General features: G+C 42.1%; 1 protein-coding gene across 1 annotated transcript in view; it reads right to left on the bottom strand.

The window, feature by feature from the left end:
* The window catches only part of LOC126248717 (dedicator of cytokinesis protein 3), a 1129652-nt gene that overhangs the window by 122262 nt on the left and 982171 nt on the right, over nucleotides 1-25219 (bottom strand). The window contains exons 15-16 of the mRNA XM_049950022.1: nucleotides 17112-17302; nucleotides 11342-11442 (exon numbers count right to left, since the gene is read on the bottom strand). Of these exons, the coding sequence (XP_049805979.1) occupies nucleotides 11342-11442; nucleotides 17112-17302 (292 nt within the window). The remainder of the gene's footprint in view (nucleotides 1-11341; nucleotides 11443-17111; nucleotides 17303-25219) is intronic.

Genomic DNA, 25219 nt, shown 5'->3' with positions numbered 1-25219 from the left:
AGGTGCTGCATTTAATATTTTTTCCATATGCTCTTACGTGTAGAGACTTCTGCACTGCTTTTTTTAAATCATAATTTTATTTATGTACCACATATTCATGTAATTATAAATATCATTTGCAAATACAGAATTTTACAACACTTTCTATTGTGACAGCATGTTAATTTTATTTTTATTGGCAATAGTAATCTTGCAATGTGTTGTTACTCATAGATATGAGACATATCACTGGAGAAATACAAGCTACTTACATACACTCTCACAGGGACATCAACTTGTAGAAGCTCTGTCTGTACAGGTGGAAAGGCTCGTGGGTTTGCAACAAGCTGAGGACTGTGCCAGTGGTAGCACAGCTACTGGCATGGTCTCCCATGCTGGATAAGCCTCAGTGGAGAACCAGACAAAGAGTGTTCCACAATGCCCCATCTTGCCCATATTCAATCCCACAATCCTTCCCCCATTTCCCAGATACCTCACCCAAGGTGTGATGTAATCCGTGTCGATGGATGAAAGGCACATGGTTAGATGTGTCATTAATGGAGCCTCAAGAACACCAGGTGACTTCCCCATTTAATTAGCCTTGCACCAGTTGGGGTTCCATGGTGTTGACCGAATACAACTGCAATTCTTGTGAGATCAAAATGGAGAACATGGAACAAGAAAAAACTAAAAAACTCGGCAAGATGATGAGACTTCAAAAGTCCAAATACCCAGGTCGGAACTGATGGAAGTTGTTTCAGCTACTGGGTCAGGCAATACACCAGTCCAAGAAGTGGAAATTGTCATTGAGAAGTTGGACAAAGCAACAATTAAATCCTTGTCTGAGGCTCAGATGAGGAAACTTCTCAAAGAACAAAAATAAAAGGAAAGTAAGGAATGAATTTCTAAACAAAAAGTGAGGGGACGAAAAGGTTTTCAATCTAAGACAACCAATAAACACTGTCTCAGATTTAAGGGGGTAAAAGTACCAATTCCACCTCTAAGAGAGTGAACAAGAGAACAAGACAGGAGTCTAAGACTCCCATTTTTCAGGATAGTAGCATAACGAAAAAGCTGAAGCAAGAAGAGAAATAGACCTATAGTACTGCAGTCTCTGTTTTCAGGATCGATGTGGTCCTGCCCCAAGAAATCTATCTATACAGGGTGATTCTGTAATGATGTTAAAAACTTTCAGGGATGATGGAGAAGGCTAAATGTATCAGTTAGAGGTAAGGGGCCCTGTTCATCTTTGCTGCTGTGAAATACATTTCATCAACTGAAGAAGTGATCATAGCTCTTAAGGTGATTTTCGCTTGTAACTTTTGACTCAGTCCTTTACCTCAAATTGATGCATTTACCCTTATTCGTGATGTCTGAAAGCTAATAACATGATCACAGGATAACTCCATGTAAAAGGGGGCATTTCAGGTCTCAGAGGAACTGGAGGTCAGCAACTTATGCTTGAAATCTAAATAACTCCAGAACTTGCATTTATGTCAAAAATGGAGTTCCATGCATGCTGATGGCAAACTTTTGTTCCAGGGACTTTGTGGCCATCGGGATGAAACAGCATGAGGAAGGGAGCATGAGGGAAATTGTTTTGGCTTCAGCTTACATTCCTTTGAAGACAATACTCCTCCTTCCCAGGAAGTGAGGAGACTAGCAGTTAGCTGCTGGCAGCAGAATGAACAATTGCTAGATGGTTGTGATGACAATGCCCACAAACAGGTGTGGGGTAGCAGCAACACCAACAGGAGAGGTGAGTACCTTATGAATATTTACAAAAAGCAACCTGGAAATCCTGAACAGGGGCAGTGAAGCTACCTTCAGTAAAATAAGAAGAGAAGAAGACAGTGACATAACTTTTGAGTCCATTATAATAGGGAGCTATGTAAAAAAGTAGCATGCCGCATTGGAACCACCCTTATCTGACAACATGTATATTAAGTTGGAGGCTGAAGTGGGCATCAAACAGACCATGGCCTGCAGAAACCCTTGGAAAGTAGATTGGGACTCATATAGGAAAGACATAAACTGATGCTTATCTGAAGTCAGATCTTTGATAAGGAATCCAGTAGATTTCAAGGAAATGTTTGACACAGTGAAGTCTGCCGTTAATACCTCATATTTAGAAAACTGCCCAATCATTAAGAAGTGCACAAACTGGGATGTACCTTGATATAACAATGTCCAATCACTAAGAAGTGCACAAACTGGGATGTACCTTGATATAACAATAACATGGAATTGCAAAGGAAGCAAGTAGGAAGACTGTTCACCTTGTAAGAATGAAAGGACAGTGAGCAAAAGATCGGGAGACCTTTGTCAAATACAGTCTGTGGTTAAGTAATCAAAACTATAATCCTGGACGGTATTCTGTGAGGACACAGAAGGTACAGCTACTTGTTCCATACTTCACAAAATCCTCACCAAGATACCAACTAATCCAGGAAGTACTTTAAGGAAGGCAGATGGTGGGTATACAAGGACAGTGAATGGGACGTCAGATGTGCTCCCTAAGACTCACATCCCTCAGTGCATTCTGGCAAATAACATAGACCAAGATTCAGTCTGTGTGAGGCACTGGCTTACAGGTAATCAAATGGAGAGCTGGGAATCTGCCAGAGAATGTGTTGATTTAAGAAAACACAGTGGGTGGTTGAAATGTTTCAACTGTTTAGGTCACCAGGCCACATGGATTATTTCCAGCTCTACTGCAACAAGCAGGACAGAGTTTAATTAGGCTCCTATGAAGGTTACTTAGGGTTAGCCTAGCAGCAGAAATCATTCCTAATCCTTGGAGGACAGTGATGGTTGTTTTTATTCTGAGGCTAGTGAGAACTGATCATATCAAGGATAAGGATATGAAATCAACCAGTCTGTCCCCCTTTCTTCTAAAGACATTTGAAAAATTGTGCACATCAGAGAAAGGAGGCTAACTGAGGTTCCTCTACATATAAACTAACATGCATGTCAACCACGCAAATCATGCAAAACAGCAGTTCATCAGCTTGTTGGAAAAGTGGAAGAAACACTACACTTTTCAGGAAACTGCTCTCTGCATCTTTCTGGATATCAAGGAGGCTTTTAGCAATACAACCTTCAGATCCATGGTTGGAGCTCAAGAAAAGCATGGTATTGAGACCACCATATGTAGGTGGATTAAGACCATGTTCAGCAAAAGAAAGCCACCATGATGAATGAAAAAATGATTATCAACAACATCAGAAGGTGTCCCCAAGGAGGGGTTTTGTCCCCACTATTGTCAAACCTAGTGATGAATGAACTTACTGAAGAACTAAATACAAGAGGCTGCTTTTGCCAAGGATATGCAGACAACTTAGTCATAGTAATACTTGGCAAATTTGCTAGTACTGCTAGATCAGTGGCACAATGTGCACTGAACATTGTGCAAAACTGGTGCAAAAAACAGGATCAAAGAGTTATTTCCAAGAAAACTGTTGTAGAACCATTCACAAGGAAGGAACTGGATGATCAATCCCCCCACCAGCACCACCACCACCAACCTCCCCTGTGACCACATCTATCTCAATTTTGCAGGCTCCTTTTTGGGATCGATGTGTTCACTCATTGTGGATGCTTACTTGGAGTACCCCTGTGTTGTACACAGGCATCCATCATGACCACTGCCAACATTACTGCCTTTGCCCACATTTTGGCCACTGATTGGTTGCCTCGCATATCGGTCTCTGATAACGGGCTGCAGTTCATGGCATCTGACTTTAGAAATTTCTGCAAGGCCAATGGCCTAAAACACATTTGCAGCCCTCCATTCCATGCTTACTCAAATGGGGAAGCAGAATATCTTGTTTGGACTTTTAAATAGCAAATGAAAATAGCTGTCAAATCCTCTGCCACTACATCGGCCCTCAGTCTGTTGTTGATCTCTTATCAAACTATACTCATTAACAATAATAGCTCTGCTAAGCTACCCCATTGGTGGCAACCACATACCCTGCTTCATCTTCTGATGCAGCCCCTTTCAGAGCCATGCTCTCATCCCTCCCAACATTACACATCTGGTGTGGCTGTGTGGGAACACTCCTATGGGAGTACTGAGGCTTGGACACCAGCAACAGTAGTGGAGACCCAGAGGGCAGTGTGTTGCATCAGTCCAAACACAGAAGAGGCTCTAGTACCAACACCACAACCAGTTCCGGCTTCAAGCACAGGCATTGCATCCGCCGCCACCTCCTCCATCACCTTCTGTTGAGAATGCTGTGCCACAGTAGGCTGCCCTGAGGCTACCTGTGACACCCCACTATTGAACCAGTGATACCTTCTGTATTCACATGGATTGGTTGAACCACTGGTGTGCCCATCATGAGTGATACCTCAATGGATGGCACTGGACACACTCCCTTCTCGCAGCCAACAGTTGAAGAAACTGTGTATTTGCCCATATCTCCATTCCATTCCCTGCCCCCCTCCCTTCCGGCACCATCCAGGGTGTTTCCACCCAAACATGCCTATATGCCTGTGTTGGTGTGTGTGTGCATGTGTGTGTGTGTGTGTGTGTGTGTGTGTGTGTAGTGCACACGCAATGTGCGCATGGTCTCTACACTCTCTCTCTCTCTCTCTCTCTCTCTCTCCCACTTCGGGGAGGTGGGGTGGGGGGAGGGGGGGGGTATGGGATAGGGTACTGGGCTCTGCAGAAATTGAATGCTACCAGAGGAAATACACCTAAATAGCTAACAGAGGGCATAGTATTCCCACAGCACTGTCCTTGCATAGCGAGCATACCACCTGTCTCACCATGTGAATATGCCAGCCAATAGCGTTCCTCGCAGCTGCTATAAATGTGGTCACCCTGCAACCAGTCAGTCAGTCCTGTACTTGTGTCTGATACCACTGGTTACTATCATTGCTGTACTACTGACTATTTGAAAACAACCTCACTTGTAATTTTGTTCTTCTCTCTGGTCGCGTTATGGATTGTGTCTCAGTTTATTCTTGGCCTGTTGACATTGTTGTGGCAATGGTTTTCACTTTCCGCCTTATTGTTGTGTAAGTGGCTTCAGGCTTGTCCTAGTCTGTATCTTGGCTGCTACCATTCAGCTGCATACGGCTCAAACAGTGCTAGGTATCATGTTCTCTTCCACAGGTGATGCTTCCAGTTTCTGGCTTCACCCATTTCTCTCCTGGCTTCTGATGCATGTGGTAGTATCTTGCTTCTCATGGATATAGGAGGTATAGAGAAAGATGCCCCTAAGTGTACACTATGTGTTGAGGGTGATGAAACCATACCACTCCTAATCTTCCAGTGCAAGGTGTTTGAGATCAAAAGACACATAATATTTGGGTTACCAAGTCCTGAAGATACTGTGTCTAATGAATAACTAGTAAAGGGCCTCCTACTAATCTTTAAGGGTACTGGCTGGCCTTACTAGAATCACAGGGAGTGAAACCACGCAATACACCCTGTTTCAGCAGGGGAAATAGTGTGCTGGGGCCACATTTGTGTTTGTCTCCCTGTTCAAGTCAATAGCTACATACGGTTTTATAGTAACCAGGAAAAACTGGACACACAGTATTTATACTGAGCCACTTATCTGTGTTTAGTAAGTCAGAGGCTTTGCAACATGGTGTCTTTTATATGCTAAGTGTTATAGTCTGTGGCTATAAATCAGGTGATTATGAGTCCTGGCAACTGTGAAATGCAGTTATTCCAAGCAGAAAGTATTAGTCCCTGTGATCATATTTCCTTACAGTCAGTGCCCAATATGTTATGAATACAGGCAGTGACCAGAACCTTTCTGAACGGACAAACAGATGTTCATGGTGGTGAGACATCTGGACATAACTCCTTCATCAGACATATAATGAAAGAAAATGTAGATCACATTACTGAACAAAACTGATGATTAATGATTAGAGAACAGCATCATCAATTTCCACATCTGAATTCCACGCACTTAGCAGTGGAGGTTTCTCACCTATTGCACTTTTACTTATGCATGGCATCAGTTTGTACAACAAATCATCGTGAGCTGAAATGTGTGCATTTTCACCTATGACAGTCTTGATGCAAATTAACAATTGTCTCATGGCCTCATCTCACTTAAAATACATGTCAAAAGGAGAGTCATTCCTGGCCTGAATGTCACAAAAAAAGGCAAAGTGGCATATCATGCAATACAGTCTTTACCATTCAGCAGCAAAACATCATACACTTCTTGGCTGTCTACATCTACATCTACATTTACATCTACATCCATACTCTGCAAGCCACCCGACGGTGTGTGGCGGAGGGTACCTTGAGTAATCTCTCTGATGTTATCCTCATGGTCTCTTCGCGAGATATACATAGGAGGGAGCAATACACTGCTTGACTCCTCGGTCAAGGTATGTTCTCGAAACTTCAACAAAAGCCCGTACCGAGCTACTGAGCGTCTCTCCTGCAGAGTCTTCCACTGGAGTTTATCTATCATCTCCGTAACGCTTTCGCGATTACTAAATGATCCTGTAACGAAGTGCGCTGCTCTCTGTTGGATCTTCTCTATCTCTTCTATCAACCCTATCTGGTACGGATCCCACACTGCTTAGAAGTATTCAAGCAGTGGGCGAACAAGTGTACTGTAACCTACTTCCTTTGTTTTTGGATTGCATTTCCTTAGGATTCTTCCAATGAATCTCAGTCTGGCATCTGCTTTACCAATGATCAACTTTATATGATCATTCCATTTCAAATCACTCCTAATGCGTACTCCCAGATAATTTATGGAATTAACTGCTTCCAGTTGCTGACCTGCTATTTTGTAGCTAAATGATAAGGGATTTATCTTTCTATGTATTCGCTGCACATTACACTTGTCTACATTGAGATTCAATTACCATTCCCTGCACCATGTGTCAATTCGCTGCAGATCCTCCTGCATTTCAGTACAATTTTCCAGTGTTACAACCTCTCGATGCACCACAGCATCATCTGCAAAAAGCCTCAGTGAACTTCCGATGTCATCCACAAGGTCATTTATGTACATTGTGAATAGCAACGGTCCTATGACACTCCCCTGCGGCACACCTGAAATCACTCTTACTTCGGAAGACTTCTCTCCATTGAGAATGACATGCTGCATTCTGTTATCTAGGAACTGTTCAATCCAATCACACAATTGGTCTGATAGTCCATATGCTCTTACTTTGTTCATTAAACGACTGTGGGGAACTGTATCGAATGCCTTGTGGAAGTCAAGAAACATGGCATCTACCTGTGAACCCATGTCTATGGCCCCCTGAGTCTTGTGGACGAATAGCGCAAGCTGGGTTTCACACAACCGTCTTTTTCGAAACCCATGCTGATTCCTACAGAGTAGATTTCTAGTCTCCAGAAAAGTCATAATACTCGAACATAATACGTGTTCCACCTCAATTAGGAACAAAAGTCTTAAGCAAAGTTTTGATTTTCATCCCAGCTGAATGCCACTTATTCAGAAGTTTGATCATAATTACCATGTGATTGAAATGTTGCTGACAGAGAACATTCTGCAAATAGCAGATGCAGGTACTGACCTGCTGCTGACAATGATGATTTTCAGTGGTGATGTTTATGGATGTATAGTGTTATTAATCAGATATTTTGCAAGAACCTCTTGAAGATACTTGTGATGTTGAAATAATACATATATCCAATTGTGGAATATCTGAGATGGAACATGGAAATGATCGTATGGTGTCAGTGGCCGGGAGTTCCCAGGCAAGAAGTCCAGCCACCAAGTGCAAGTCTTATTGAGTGCAATGCCACATTGGGTGACTTGGGCATTGACAATGGGGATGAAATGATGATGAGGACAGCACAACACCCAGTCCCTGAGGGGAGAAAATCTCCTCCCCAGCTGGGAATTGAACGCGGGGCCCCATGCGTGGCATTCCAATCTGAGATGGAATAACAACAATACGAAAAGGACAGATTGTTACTCACCTCAGGAGTGGCAAACAAACACATTGAATAATGACTGCCACATACAATTTAGTAACTGAACGAAGTCCTTCAAACATATGTAATCAAAACACACACTTTGTCGTTTCTGCGCACTAAGGCCTGACTGCAAATGTTTCTGAGATGAACAGCAGTCTTTGCTACGTTGGGTTGTGGGGGAACAGAAGAGGCATGGGTTGGGGAGGGGGGGGAGGGGCAGGCGAGACAGTAGGGTAGGAGGGTAGGGGTAGAGGATGAGCCTGTGCTGCCTGTGGGAGCACAAAGGGACATGTTGGGGACAGGATAGTGGGCTGCAGGCACAGAATCAGGAGGTTGTGGTTAGGGGGAGGAGGGGGGCGTTCATGTGCTCACAACCATGTAGAATGTGGCACAGTGGTGCATCTAAATTGGTAGATGAATGGCTGGTTTCACTTGTGGCCCTGCCTTTGATGAGATAGGAGATGCCTGTCACAGAACTTGAGGAGACAGTAGTGGGAGGATGTATGGGACAGGTTTTGCATCTAGGTCTATTGCAGAGAAAGGAGCCATAGGGCAAGGGGTTGGAAGTAGGGATGGAATAGAGATGGACAAGAACATTGCATAGGTTAGATGGATGATGGATTACCCCACTGTGGGAAGGGTGGAGAGGATGTAGAGGAAGATATTTCTCATTTCAAAGCACAATGAGAGGTAGTCTAAACCCTGGCAGAGAACATGATTCATTAGCTCCAATCCTGCATGGTGCTGAGTCACAAATGTTGGGCTAGGGGGTGGGGGTGGGGGTTGTGCCTGTCTGGTCGGGCATGGGGTGTGGCGGGGTTGGTAGGTGACTGGTAAGGGAAGGCATGAGATATCAGATTCTGCACAAGGTGGGGATGACAATTTTGGTTTGTGAAGCCTGTAGAGAGACCCTTGGAACAGTTAGAGAGGACTGCTAATGACTATATATGTGATAACAGCAAGCAGCTAGGCCGTATAAAAGGGACTACTTCATGCGGAATGGGTGCAGCTGTCAAAGTGGAGGTATTGTTGGTGATTGTTATGTTTTATGTGGTCAGAGGTACTGATGCAGCCATCTTTGAGGTAGAGTTTGACATCAACGAAGGTGACTTGTTGGGCTGAAGAGGACCATATGAAGTGATTGGTGGTACATCTAGATCATGAAGACGTCGTCAGCCATTCTGAGCAAGGTGAGGAATTTGGGATTCTGAGTGGTTATATGGAAGTCCTCTAGATGGTCCATGAATAGATTGACAAAGGATGGTGTCATGTAGATGTCCATTGCTGAACCACATACTTGTTTGTAGGTGATGCCTGCATGATGATTAATTGGAGAAGGATATAGTTCATCATGGTGCCCCAGAAAGAGACTGCAGGTATCACCTACAAACAAACCTATGACCCAGCACTGTGCATCACATGGCACTATCCTATACCAGCCAATTCATAGGCCATATAGAGGAATCCCTTCTAATCACCCAGAATCCCAAACCCCTCACCTGGTTCAGATTTACTGATGACAACTTCATGATCTGGATCATGCGTGAGGACACTCTATCCGCATTCTTCCAGAACCTCAACACTTTCTCCTCCAGTCACTTACTTGGTCCTCCTCACTTTGAGAAGCCACTTTCTTTGATGTCAATCTTCACTTCAAGGACAGCTACATCAGTACCTCCAGCAACATTAAACCTAACAACTACCAACAATACATTCACTTGGTCAGCTATCACCCATTCCTCACCAATACGTTCCTTCAATAGAGCCCAGCCACTTGTGGTGGTCACATCTGTAATGATGAGCAATCCCCCAACAAAAATGCCAAGGGTCACAGACCAAAATTACCATCCCCACCTTGTCCAGAAACAGATCTCATGTCTTGTCTCACCAGTCACCTACCAACAATCACATATCCACTGCCTAGCCACAGCACCTCATGACTCAGTAGCACCTGGGAAGGGAGCACGTTCTCTTCCAGGATTTTGACTACCTCTTGGCATACCCTGAAATGAAAAATATCATCCCATCCCCTCCCTCATTGGTATCCTGACCCTCACTTAACCTATGCAATATCCTTGTCCATGTCAATTCCACCCCTCACCCCATGGCTCCTATCATGGTACTAGATATAAATGCAAGATCTATCCCACACATCCTCCCACTACCACCTACTCCAGTCCTGTCATAGATATCTCCTACCCCACCCAAGTAAGGACCATGTAATCTACAAAACTTAACTGCAACCATTGTGTGACAGTCTATGCGGTTGTGACTACTAACAAGCTGCCTGTCCACATGAATGGCCACCATCAAAATGTGGTCAAGAGACAGCTGAACCACCATGTTGCTGAGCATGCTGCCACCTAACACGATGTGCTTGACTTAAGTGACTTTTTCACAGCCTGCACCATCTTGATTCTTCCCACCAACAGCAGTCGTTCTAAATTGCACAGGTGGGAACTCTCACTGCAACATACCTTTCATTCCCAAAACCATCCTGGCATCAGTCTTCATTGGTCCCAGTTCTCCACCAGTCTATCTTTTTCCCTGCTGCCACTGTGACCCTACAAGAGCCTTGTATCCTAGCAGTGTTCCTGCATAGTCCTTTCCTCTCCTCCACTTCTCTCCTCTTCACTCTGACATCGCTGCCCTCCCCCCCCCCCCCCCCCCCCCCTGCAGCACAACCACTCAGTGCTGCACCTAGCAGTGTACTACCCTGTCCCTACCATGTCCCTCCATGCTCCCACAGGCATGCAGTGCAGAAACTTCCCCTACCCATACCCTGGCAACTCTCTTCTCCCCACAGCACACCTATTCTGTACCCCCACTATCCACCCAATTACAGATCACAATTCATCTCAGTCACAGTCAGCCTTTGCAGTCAGAGATGACAGTGGCCATGTGTGTGTGAGTTACACATATGTGAATGTGTGGGTTTTATGTCTACATCTGATGATGGACTTCAATGTTCCTGACTGCAACTCACTGCCTTCATGTCAATGACTTTTAAGTTTTTTTCCTTCCTATTAAAGTTGATACATTTTCAAGTATTTTAGTTGGAGAATACTGCAAAGACTCAAGAACCAATATCTGATTCGTCCCAAGATTTTTTTTCTTAAATGAGGAAAGACTTTCTCACCAGAAAACACTTGTGCTGTATGATAATGCTTTGTTAAACTGCACTGAATAATTCATATCAAAAGAACATTTTGTTTTACTTATTGCTTTTCTCACATTTATGAAATCACATCCTTCTCATACAGAGTTGTGCACACTGTGTTCCATCCATGTTAAGTGGTACTTCATTTACAACACTCTAATTATCATAAGAATTTTCAGACTGATCACTTCTTTATTTTGATTTCAGACCTGTAAGAAAAAAATAGTCTGCTTCAAATTAAGTTACAAACTTTTCTTACTCACTTGTATACGAGGGCTGCAGCAAAATGACCCTTGATATATGCATCCATAACTGGCTTGAAGTGTTCAAATTTGCTGTCTTCTAGCAAACTGAATATGCTCACCTAAAAAAATTACAATAAAGAGATTAAAAATTTCATCACCTTGCAGTTATTAGACTTTGTAATAGGTGTAGTACAACAAACTTGTAGGTGCAATATGACTGTTGCTTTCTCTCTCTCGCTCACACACACACACACACACACACACACACACACACACAAAGCACAAAGCAAAATATGTGAAAAGCTAACAAATAATAATCGTGGGTACTGTTCAACATGTATCTTTAAATATTTTGAATGTGACAAGTGTATATTGCTGCATCACACTGAAACAGTCATAAACTGGATTCAAGAAAATTTAGATAATTAAATAAATAAAAAAATTAATAATTTTGATTAAATAATATTCACTCTCCAGTTGCTATTACACTATCCTTATTAAGTATCTTGTTTTACCCGATGGGTTCATTGGCAAATTGCGCACAGCTCGCATACGCATATTAGTTAGCACCTTTTCTCTTGATTGGATATGAACTTTCTAGTATGTTATGCCATGTTTGTGGCTATTACTTCAAGTACCATTGCAATGATATATTATCCAGGTATAAATACATCAACAGTAGATGTTACGCACTGGACCATCTGTCCATATCACTATTGAGTTGATGTTTTATGTAACATAGCCTTATCTGCACTGCTGGACACCGTAAATGCAACACCAAGAAAGACAAGAGGTAGCACAACAAGATTTATTTTGTAGATAACATGTTGACCAAGTATCAAATGATTACGTTTACAGATGTCTGTGACATGTGGTTCCTGCCAGAATCAGTAGCCAGAGTAGCCACCATTGTTGGAGATCACCGCTGCCACACATCTCAGCATTGAGTCAAAGAGACGTTGGATGTGTTCCTGGGGTACAGCAGCCCAAGCAGCTTCCACACGTTGCCAAAGATCATCTGGTGTGGCAGCTGGGGATGTAATCTCGGTCACTCGTTGAGCAACCATGGACCACATGTTTTCTATCGGTGAAAGATCCGGAGAGCGAGCCAGCCAGGGAAGCAATTCAATCTGGTTATTGACAAAGAACCTTTGGACAATGCGTGCCATGTGTGGTCGCGCATTATCCTGTTGAAATATGGCTGTGGCCGATCCCTGAAGGTAAGGAAGGACAACTGGCTCCAGCACCTCGGATATGTAGCGCCAGCTATTTAAAGTACCGGCAATGCGTACTAGAGGCGTGCGAGAGTAATATCCAATACCGCCCCATACCATAATACCCGGTGAAACACCAGTGTGGCGGTACATAATGCAGCTGTCCACCATCCTCTCTCCACGGTGTCTCCACACTCGAATCCGACCATTGTGGTGCTGCAGACAGAAGCGTGCCTCGTCAGTAAAGACAACGTCATTCCATTCTGCCGTCCACATCCGTCTGTCATCACACCATTGGCGACGGAGATGTCTGTGGCTCTGCGTCAATGGTAGACGAAGCAATGGACATCTTGCAGACAGACCACTCTGCTGTAAACAGTGTCGAATGGTACGCGCAGACACTGGATGATGCGTTACAGACGCAATGTGCTGTGCTATGGTTCGGGATGTCACTGAGCGATCCGTCACTGCCATGTGCACAATTTGCCTATCAGCACGTGCAGTGGTGCACCGAGGTAAATGCGATCGACCACGTCGGTCCGTCGTACCCTCCTGCATCCAACGGTCACATATCCGCATTACAGTTGTTTGGTTTCGTCCAACATGACTAGCGATTTCTCTGTATGATAATCCACAATCTCGGTAAGCCACTATCCTTCCTCTGTCGAACTCGGATACGTGATCAAAAGATGTTCGCTGTTGTCTACGAGGCATAACTGATCGTCTTGTGAAACAACCACAAGGTAAACACACGTGCCGAACGTACACTCGTCGAAATCGCCAAGCCTTAAATGGCGCTATGAGGTGGCACCACAGGCGCGCGTGATGTGCGGCTGCGCTGAAATTCTAATCAGTTGCATATCTCATCGCTGCAAACCCATGGTGTAAATTTCACTTTATTCGGATGCTTCCTTCAGGGTGTTGCATTTACGGTGGCCAGCAGTGTAATTTGAAACTCTTAATAGGAATAATATTTTTGTATTTATAGCAGACCACTGACTTAGATGCAGGAATGCTGAGTTGTCAATAGGAACACACAAAATAAAGAAAATTTGTTGGCTTTCGGAGTTATCCATTGATGAGGTAGAATAAATTACACACAGAAAACACCCCCACTCCCACCCCTCCAAATACACATCTATGCCCCTACATGATGCCAGCTAGACTAACGGTGCCAATGCTGCATTTTGACAGAGGGACTGGTTGTGGTGAGGGAATCTTTGGGTGGGCTGGGTAGAGGGAGAGGGAGGCAGTAGTGGTAGGCAGGGAGGGGAATGGGGGAGGGGGGTTGGGGTGAGGGCTAGCAGCTCAGAAAGAGGCAGTTGGTTTGCCAGTTAGTGTTGCAGGAGGAAGGAGTGGCAGGTATATGGGCTAAGCATGTAATGCACGAATTGAGGGCACACACTCAAGATGACATGGGTATGTATACTGGGAGGGGGTGACAGGACAGAGGAAAGAGAAACAGTTGGCTGAAGGATGAAGGGACAATGGGTTACCTGGGACTGATGCCAGTAACACTGCTGTTAACATTTCCACAAAAAACCTCAGTGCCACAGAAGTTTCAGCCATAGCCAAAGGCCTCACCTTCAGCTCTTCACCCAAGTTTAAATATGTTGAACTTGTCAAACATCCACTCTCCTTCTCCTATTCCCTACAATGGAAACATTTCTTTGCCACCAATCCATCCAACAAAAATCAACCTAGTCCCAACATTGGAACTTTCCTCTCCCATTTCATACCACCAACCAACTGTGGGCCTCCCCCTCCCCTCCCCTCCTGCCTAATCACCGCTGGTTACCTTCTAGGAATTCCTTACCTCCAACTTGGCCTCCTCATCCTTCCCCAGGTCTCTTCCTAAGAACACTAACCTTTCAGCAGAAGAAAGGACTACCATGCACAACCTGAAAATAGATCCTGTCCTAATCATCCCTGTAGACTACAATAAACCAAGACTCCATCAAGCTCCATGAGAGGCACCAGGAGTGCATGCAGCTAGTTGTGGCACTGCAATTGCGGCACATTTTGTCCATGCACCATGTGACATGAATCTGCATCTCAGATGATGCTCATGGAAATCCTTTCGTTGGAATATTTAAGACGCTACACAATCATTAGGCAGCCCTTGCTCTCACCCCAAGCTCAACACCGACTGCTCCTTGCAGCTCATCCATAAGTAGGCGATCTTCATAAGTGGTCTTTGGCACTGAGCCGATGTCTGACTGGCTTTCGACCCAGCGTGGCCCAGGACTGACTGACACATCAATTTGACTGTACCTCACTGAACTGGACACCAACTAGGACCAGGACACATCACCATCTAGGACGTCAACCGGACATCGACCAAACACCAACCTAAGTCACCAATTTGGACTATTGTGTGAACTCTATCGTTCTACGAGAAGTAGCTCTAATTTTCTATTTGATGCCACAACCATGAATTGTTCATTTGTGTGTTACTAATAAAAGTGTTCTTCCAATGTAACTTTATTATGTGCCATATTTTGCACACGGTAAAGACCAAGACATAAAATACTAATTGTATAGAGTATACAACACAGGTTAAAATTGTGGCTCAGCAATGGAGCTACTCAAGCACCCTCCACAGACAGACTCAAAGTTTCATCATGTGCCTGAGCTGATGCATGAGATGGGAAAGCACTAGCTGGTCAAGGCAGCAGTCAAAGTTAGAATATCACTTTAAATCAGTCATGAATGTTCAACTTCGTTTACTATGAGAAAATTTTTCTTTCCAGTAGCAACACTGGAATCGTTCCACTCTGCAGCTTTTTATTCAGGTTATTGGTCCAACAGTATTAGCAGAGGGGAATCTGCAGAGAAGAAAGGTAGATTAGGATTTAATGTCCCATTGATGATTACTAGAGCTGCAACATCAATTCAGATAGGACAATATTTGGAAAAGATAAAGGGTACATCTTTTTCACAACAACCACCCTGGCATTTGTTTTGTCAGTTCAAGGAAACCAACAAAAACCTAATTCTGGATGGTTGTGTGGGGATTACAACCCCTTCCCTTTTGCATATGAGTGTGTTTCCTCAACCACTGAACCATCTTCACTTCTTGTTGTTTGCTGTGATGGCTCTCTTACAAGAGGATCAGTTGTGAAATTCAGCAGCACAGGCTTCAGCCTGGTAGCTGCTTTTTAATAAATTCCTAGCTCAAAGCAGTGGAACAGTTTCAGATTGTCAATGTGAGATGCACTGATTTACAATTCCTTCAAATGTGATGGGGCTATCACATTTAAAGAAATTGTAAGTCCTGGTATCTCTCATGACAGTGTTTTCATTGCTTTTAGTTAGGAACTTATTAGAAAAAGGCTACTGAGCTGAACACTGTCCTGCTGTAATTCACAAAATCACATTTCAGTGCTCACTACATCACTGTCGTTTAATGCTGAAGAAGGTACACTGAACTATCTTATCTCTGCCTGTCGAAACAGGCACAAAAAAGAAGTAATATTAGGGTTGACCATTTCATCAATGAGAGTGGCATTAGACATGAAGTGCAAGCTTCAGTTAGAGAAATAAATCAGCAAAGTCCTATTCAAAGGGACTGTTCTGGGATTTGCCATAAGATATTTAAGGCAACCATTAAAAACCTAAATGTGGATGACAAGATAGAGATTTGAACTGTTGTCTTTCTGAACACAAGTCCCGTCTTTTACTACTCCACCAACTCACTTGGTGACATATAAGAGCAGTGAAATGTAGTACATGTACTATGTATTTGAATTAGTTTTCCAGACCTGTTATTAAGGTAGTAAGAAACTGTGGGCAAACTCATTTTTCTTTATAAGTGATCTGTAACAAATATAACTTTTAATTTTAAAATGATGATATAAAAATAGCAAAAATTATTTCAAATGAAGACATATCTACAGCTTCAGACCTATTTGAAATTAGTCAAAGTGCTTGAATGGCTAACAATTTGCATAATTTAGAACAGTTATTATCATTACTTTGAGAGATAAATAATAACAAACTTACATCCAGTTAAAGCCATACGCTAAAAACAGTTATGTAAATACTGATTGCTTTCTTTAATGCTGGAGTATTGTGTTTTATGTAGATTAAATAGAGATCTAATCAGCAGTTGAAGTTTTTTTACTGACCACAACTATTTATTTGAAAGCAACTCCTATTACTGTGTTGAGCATTATGTTTATTTATTTCAGATTCAAATATGGTTAAGAATTATATCTCATGATTCTCTTTTCTTTTGTTGTCTAAAGAAATTCCTGTACCATTTTCAGAAACTGTTTCCCTCATTTGAGCAAGATGCATATTCCATAATAAATTACGAGCTTGGTACATCATTCAAGAAACCTTTACAGATCATATGCCATATCACAGTTAACAATCAACAACTTATATTTACATAAAGGAAAGTTTGTAGGGCTGAGCATGTGAGTTCACCACAAAAGAACTGCTGATTATTGCTTAAAACAATCACTATCATTTTCCAACGCTATTGTCAGATATTGGAACAAACAGAACTACAAGACCACTTGAAAAAATGTGTAAAGTGTAAAAATATTGATTTTCAACTCTCTTACCAGCGACTGGAATACAAGACCCGAGTAAGACGTAGAGTTTCCTTCTTCTGTAGAGAACATGGCAAATAAAGCATCAAGGACATCCTGTAAGAATTTCACTAGTTCCTCTCCATCAAGTAGTATAACTCGAGATAGTGCTTCCTGGATATTTTCTGGGTGTTCCTTCCACTGGAGGAGTGATAAAAGATCCGCTGAAAATATAAATTTATGCACTGAAACTTTATCACTACTTTCACACCCTTTATTGAAAATTTAGTATGGAAAAATCATAAAAATGCAGATAAAGGTGTATTACTTTTCAGGAAGTGAAATTAATTATCAAGTTAACAATATAGTCTAAATTATCTTAGATTTTCAGGCTAAGGATTTCCTGCCAATGATGCTAAAGAAATATCAAAGATCCAAGTCTACAAGTATATGACCTTTCAATATAAGGGATGTGAGTATATAACATGTGTAATAGGACAGCTGATGTGCATACAGATGCAAGAGGTTATAGTGACAGCTATGCCAATTATGTTTGTACATCCCTCTGACCTCAGTTACTGTTCTAGCACATGAGAGTTGAAACCACTAATCTTTCCTTTCTTATTTTAGTTAGTATCATGTACTAGCATGTGCACATGGGGTAGTGCTAGTAGTTGTTTTAATGCCTTTTCAAAGTGTGTGGGGAAAAACACTAACTTCTACATTGATTTTCCAAGAAATACAGAACAAATGAAACGTTAACAAAAATATTTATTGATGTTACTGTACATTATTGAAACTCATTCTCATCATTCCTGAAATGCATCAAGGTAAAACCCAGTCTCATTATCATTTATTTAGTGTTGGTAACAATATGCTAGGTCTCAATGAAGCCAGTTTACTTTTTCCTTACTCCAACTTCTTATGAAGTGTATGAGTTTATCTACATCATGAAGTAGGTTGTGTTTATGTTATTATGGAGGAGTGTGGAAGTAAAAGAAGGAATTGAATTATACTTAATGCTAGGAAAAGCTCCTAGCAAATAGCACTATAGGATTGCCAAGCAATCCATAGCTGATGTGCAAATCATCATCTTGACTTGTTCCACATATTAGAATTCCATATGCATGAATGGATCTATTGATGTCAGTTTATCACTGTATTTAAGCATTTCATATATATTTCCTCAATTTAGCATTTAGCATTTAGCATTTCATATATATTTCCTCAATTTAGTTAAGTTCTGTTCTAATATATAAGATTTTTTATGTAGAAGCATATTTTGTTTGTAGTTAAAAATCACTTCTCAAGTAATCTAGAATGAGACTTTCACTCTGCAGCAGTGTGTGTGCTGATATGAAACTTCCTGGCAGATTAAAACTGTGTGCTGGACCGAGACTCAAACTCGGGACCTTTGCCTTTCGCGGGCAAGTGCTCTACCATCTGAGCTCCCCAAGCACGAATCACGCCCTGTCCTCACAGTTTTACTTCTGCCAGTATCTCGTCTCCTACCTTTCAAACTTTACAGAAGCTCTTGCCCGCTTTACAGAGCACTTGCCCGCGGAAGGCAAAGGTCCTGGGTTCGAGTCTCGGTCCGGCACACAGTTTTAATCTGCCAGGAAGTTTCACTTCTCAAATAAGTTTGACTTATTGTCAAATAGCAAGTGACATTCTGTGAAGATGCTGTTTCAAAAACAGCAAAGATGGAAGAGACAGAGAGAATTTATTAGCTCTCACGCTTGGAATTCACAGTCAAATTACACTCCTGGAAATGGAAAAAAGAACACATTGACACCGGTGTGTCAGACCCACCGTACTTGCTCCGGACACTGCGAGAGGGCTGTACAAGCAATGATCACACGCATGGCACAGCGGACACACCAGGAACCGCAGTGTTGGCCGTCGAATGGCGCTAGCTGCGCAGCATTTGTGCACTGCCGCCGTCAGTGTCAGCCAGTTTGCCGTGGCATACGGAGCTCCATCGCAGTCTTTAACACTGGTAGCATGCCGCGACAGCGTGGACGTGAACCGTATGTGCAGTTGACGGACTTTGAGCGAGGGCGTATAGTGGGCATGCGGGAGGCCGGGTGGACGTACCGCCGAATTGCTCAACACGTGGGGCGTGAGGTCTCCACAGTACATCGATGTTGTCGCCAGTGGTCGGCGGAAGGTGCACGTGCCCGTCGACCTGGGACCGGACCGCAGCGACGCACGGATGCACGCCAAGACCGTAGGATCCTACGCAGTGCCGTAGGGGACCGCACCGCCACTTCCCAGCAAATTAGGGACACTGTTGCTCCTGGGGTATCGGCGAGGACCATTCGCAACCGTCTCCATGAAGCTGGGCTATGGTCCCGCACACCGTTAGGCCGTCTTCCGCTCACGCCCCAACATCGTGCAGCCCGCCTCCAGTGGTGTCGCGACAGGCGTGAATGGAGGGACGAATGGAGACTTGTTGTCTTCAGCGATGAGCATCGCTTTTGCCTTGGTGCCAATGATGGTCGTATGCGTGTTTGGCGCCGTGCAGGTGAGCGCCACAATCAGGACTGCATACGACCGAGGCACACAGGGCCAACACCCGGCATCATGGTGTGGGGAGCGATCTCCTACACTGGCCGTACACCACTGGTGATCATCGAGGGGACACTGAATAGTGCACGGTACATCCAAACCGTCATCGAACCCATCGTTCTACCATTCCTAGACCGGCAAGGGAACTTGCTGTTCCAACAGGACAATGCACGTCCACATGTATCCCGTGCCACCCAACGTGCTCTAGAAGGTGTAAGTCAACTACCCTGGCCAGCAAGATCTCCGGATCTGTCCCCCATTGAGCATGTTTCGGACTGGATGAAGCGTCGTCTCACACGGTCTGCACGTCCAGCACGAACGCTGGTCCAACTGAGGCGCCAGGTGGAAATGGCATGGCAAGCCGTTCCACAGGACTACATCCAGCATCTCTACGATCGTCTCCATGGGAGAATAGCAGCCTGCATTGCTGCGAAAGGTGGATATACACTGTACTAGTGCTGACATTGTGCATGCTCTGTTGCCTGTGTCTATGTGCCTGTGGTTCTGTCAGTGTGATCATGTGATGTATCTGACCCCAGGAATGTGTCAATAAAGTTTCCCCTTCCTGGGACAATGAATTCACGGTGTTCTTATTTCAATTTCCAGGAGTGTACATATATTAATGAAATATACATTTTTTATACATCAAATATATTCCATTGGATTTTATAACTGCTATTATTGTGACCATGAATATCTTGTAAAATGTAGTTTTTTTAGCTTTCAGTCTATTTATTTCATATGTGTTAAGACTCATCATGAGCAATGACAGTAATTAAAAGATGTATAATTTTTCTTATGGTCATATAAGGCTGCAGATATACTGAATTTTGTACTTTTCAACAGAATTCCAGAACCAGTGTGTCTCATTGTGACTAGTAATATTCAAATTTCAATGTTCTACGTATTGTGATATTACAGTTACTGCATCATAGTACTAATTTCTTGTTTTTTGTGTCAAATAAAGAGATGAAGAAGATATGAAATTATTGCATCAGTTAAACATATTTTGACTTGGCTGATCTGTATATGCATTTTTTTTTATCATTTTTGTAATGATAATGAAAAACCTATAAAGGAAGAAATGCAATGTTTAGAAAATATTGCAGATGATGCAACATTTTCAGTTGCTGCTAAAGATAACATCACTTGTTAAGTAGTCATCATTAGTAACACACTGTTGAGTTCCTTCACATAAACTGTCAACAGGTATGTAAGTCACAGCTAATAAAATGCTAACGAATTCCTGTTTTATCGTTTCCTCTAACCATTTATTGCTTCTAGGTGACTTCAGTATACTTCAGCTTTTAGGTATCACCAGAAAAACACATCATACAAAGTTAAATCAGATCATTGTGTGGTCCATATGAAGAAATAAGGCAAGAAAGAAACAATTCTCTCAAGGTCAAGAATAATCAACAAGACGTGTAGACTGTCCACGCCTTCATGAATCACACACCCATTCTGTACATTATCACAGTTATTCCCACACCTTCTTCCTCAAAATATTATGGTTTTCATGTGGTAAATGTTTCTGTTTCATACCAATCACATGAGGGCTACACAATAAATGCTCATGAAGTTAATGAGGCTTTCTGCTACCCTGTCCTAAAAGTTTTCTTTGTTTATAATACAACACATCTGAAAAATTATCACTAAACAACACAACAATTATAAATATTTAAATTAATTTCCTGATCTAGGGCTCCATGCATTTTCTAGTTCTTGGGAGAAGAGCATTTTGCACCAAAGACTCCCAAGACATTAATGCAGCAATTTCATCATACATACCAAAGACAGCAGTCTGCTTTACAGAAAACCTTGGAGATCACATCACCTCTAAACAGTTGCACATTGGCCAGGCTGCTTTTGTATTAATTTTGACTCAAAAGCTCTGTCTGCAAACCATAGCAGCAGTATATTTTCATCAGAAAGAGGTAGGCTTACATCAGTTTATAAGCCACCAAATTCCAGTTTCCTCCTTCGGTGGACTGAATGACTTCAGAAATCAGAAAGTAAACTTTGTGTAGGAGTTTTCAATTGTCACACTAGTGAATGGGGTTGAACTCATTGATGACAATGCTGAATTACTAAAACAATGGGCAGGTGGTAGTGTGCTATCTCTTATTCACAGAAGTAAATTGTCACCTTTCTTTAACTGTAGCCATTGGTGAAGAGGGTATATTCCTGATTTGATTTTTGTCAGTAATAGCATAACACAGCAATGCACTGGGACAATATGCAGCCCTATTCCTCATTCTCAACGCACCAATCCTGTGCCAGATTCACTTTGCTATATGAGTACATTATGTACCATTTTACCACAGGGATAACTTTAAGAAAACAGATTCTTCAAAATTTTCTGCTTCTTTGGACACTATGATATAGAGCATGAAGCCAGTTCCTAAAGCAATTGACCATTCATCAAAGTTGTTAAGAGGAGTTCCTGTAAAATCTATTCCCAGTGGATGTCACACCAATTACGTTAAGTACAATGTTGCAGTGTCTTGTTGTTCTGAATTATGATGTCAAGTTCCTTTGGACATGCATGCATGCATGCATGTCCAAAGGAACTTTGCATCATAATTTGTAATAACACAGGCACTGCAATATCATATTTAGAGAGAAAGCTGTGGAAAACTAATTGGAAAACTAGACATGTCAGCAGTGGCCAGAAAGCCTGAAGACTCTTAAAGAACCTCAACAGAGATCCAACTACAACCAACTCACATTCAAATGTAACAGCTAATCAGATTACCGACCAACTGGTCGTGAATGGTAAAACAAAACATCAACATAAACCTAAGAGACCTGTGTGGAAGCTACCTCTGGAGAGGAATGAAGAAACATACAAGATTTTAATAACACTGAACTGGAAAATGCAATAAATTAGTACAAATCATGGGAAGCTCCTGGTTTGTATAATATCAGAGCAGAATAAATAAAGAACGTCTGTGTGTGGTCACTAAGGAATGGCAGCTACAACTTTTTAATAACTGCTGTTTAGGTCCAATATTCCAAAATTATGGTGGAAAGCACACATAATGGCTAGTCTATATCCTGGAAAACACAGTGGGAATCCCAAACACTATGAACCAATACCTCTCCTGTGTCAGCTATACAAGATATTCAAAAGAATGCTACTCAGCTGACTCACTCATGCTGCTGACCAACAGCAAACAGGCTTCACACTAAGTGAGAGCATTGTTGCACAGGTCTTCAGCCTAACTTAGCATATTGAAGATAGTTTTGAACACAAACATATCACAGGAATAACCTTCATTGATCTTAGCGCTGCATCCAATATTGTTAATCATCACACTTTTATAAAAAGTATTTGCTCTCACCAAGAATCCAAAAGATACCATACCGATATCAACACTGTTACAGAATCATAGGTTTCTCTCTGATTTTCAGGGGCAACAAAGGAAGTGGAGAATCCAAGAAAACTGGGCTACTTCAAGGAAATGTACTAGCTTCATTGCCATTTAATATTTATACAAATGACTATCCAGTTCCTTACAATACAAGAAGTTTTAACTGTGCCAATGACATGGCCCTGACCTCCAGTGGAGAAAGATTCAAAGAGACGGAACTATCTCTTGATGGTGCTTTGAAAGAACTAGGCACATACTGTAAGGCAAACCACCTAAAGCCCAACCCCTCAAAAACTCTACTCTTTGCTTTCCATCTCAGCAACAGGGAGGCATCAAGACAATAGAATGTGTCTTGGAACAGCATCCCCTTGAAAGATGGTTTCACTCCAAAGTACCTAGAAGGAATCAGCTTCAGACAACACCAATTTCAAACAGAAAACTAGCACTTGAAATCATATCTTGAGAAAGTTAAGAGGAACATATTGGGGGGGGGGCTAAGCCACAAGTTCTTAGAACCACTGCTCTGTGCTATTCTGTAGTGGAGTATACCTCCCCTGTTTGGTACAAATCATCTAATGCCAAAACTGTGGACCCTGCACTGAACAAAGCTTGCAGGCTGATTGTAGGATGCTTAAAACCTAACCCTTACTGTCTTGCTGGTATCGCACTGCCAAATACTTGGTGAGAATTTGCCACCAATCATGAACAACTGAAGGCTGAAAACGCAGAAGCACACTCATGGTTTGGCCATGAGTTATCTCAGCCTAGGTTAAAATCAAAAAAATTCGCTTCAGGCAAGGCACCAGACTCTTTCAATAGAAATCCATGCCACAAGACTGGACAGAGCCATGAGAACATCTTCTTGCCAGTGACAGTGATGAGTGGGGTGTTTGGATGTCCCATAACTGCTCAAGAACTGGTGTCAGTAGAGCAAAGACCTCCAATATACTACAGAGTTTCACTTCAGAGGATAACAAGTATGAGTATGGAGAAGAACAAACTGTTGTACACCCAGTGATAGTGGCCTCTTTGTCCACTTACCTTTCCAATACAGGACATTATGCTTACAAAAGATAGTGCCCTAAGTGTGGCCCAGGTCTAGACTAATGTCATCTGATTTGTAAATTTGATTGATAATATTTCTGAATGTTCTTGTTTTTTTTGTAAATATTTGTATGCTGTGTCTAACTGTGTGTACAGTAAAGGTAGGCTTCTTACATTAGCACAGAAATAAATAAAGACTGAAGTACTCGTGGAATGTTACTGATACCTTAAAAGCACATTCATTATTTATGAATATGTAATCAATGACACCCATGCACCACTGCACTCTAAACAATATGTGTGACATTGTAATTCTGTCAGAGACTGCAAAAGAATTGGATGGGTATCTGAACAGAATTGGATAGCATCTTAAAAAAAAGATGATATGATGAACATCAACAAAAATAAATCATGGATTATGGAATGAAGTCGAATTAAATTAGGTGACATTGATGGAATTAGATTAGGAAATGAGATGCTAAAAGTAGTGGTTATTTGGGCAGCAAAACAATTGATGCTGGTTGAAGTAGAGAGGATATAAAATGCAAACTGGCAATATCAAGAAATATGTTTCTTAAAATGATAGACTTGTTAGCATATAAAATAAATGTAAGTGCTAGGAAGTCTTTTTTGAGACATTTGCCTTGAGTGCAGTCTTGTACAGAAGTGAATTGTGAACAATAAACAGGTCAGACAAGAACATAAATACAGTTTTTTAATTGCTGTGCTACAGAAGAAAGCTGAAAATCAGATGGGTAGCCCTACTAACTAATGAAGATGTACTAAATCACACTGGGAAAAAGAAATTTATGGCATAAACTGAATAAAAGAGGCATCAAGGAAATGGATGTTGGTTGCAGTAGTTATTCAGTGATGAAGTGGACTGCACAGGATTGACTAGTGTGGAGAGCTACTTAAACCAGTCTTCAGACTGAAGATCACAACAACAACATCCCTTCACACATATTTACTTCTGTGCTTTTAAGTTTTAATGATTTTGGCTCTAAACATTTGATTTTATTGACTTTCTGTTATTTGCACATTACACAATAGCCCGTTTAGCAACACTGTTGCATTTCATACATACTGTAAGACTAATAAATATCATGGAAAATATCCTGTAAATGGGGATTACTATGTTCCTGGCTG

Source organism: Schistocerca nitens, chromosome 3 (genome assembly GCF_023898315.1).
Source record: "Schistocerca nitens isolate TAMUIC-IGC-003100 chromosome 3, iqSchNite1.1, whole genome shotgun sequence".
NCBI classification, from domain to species: Eukaryota; Metazoa; Arthropoda; class Insecta; order Orthoptera; family Acrididae; genus Schistocerca; species Schistocerca nitens.
This window is presented reverse-complemented; position numbering and strand designations above follow the sequence as displayed.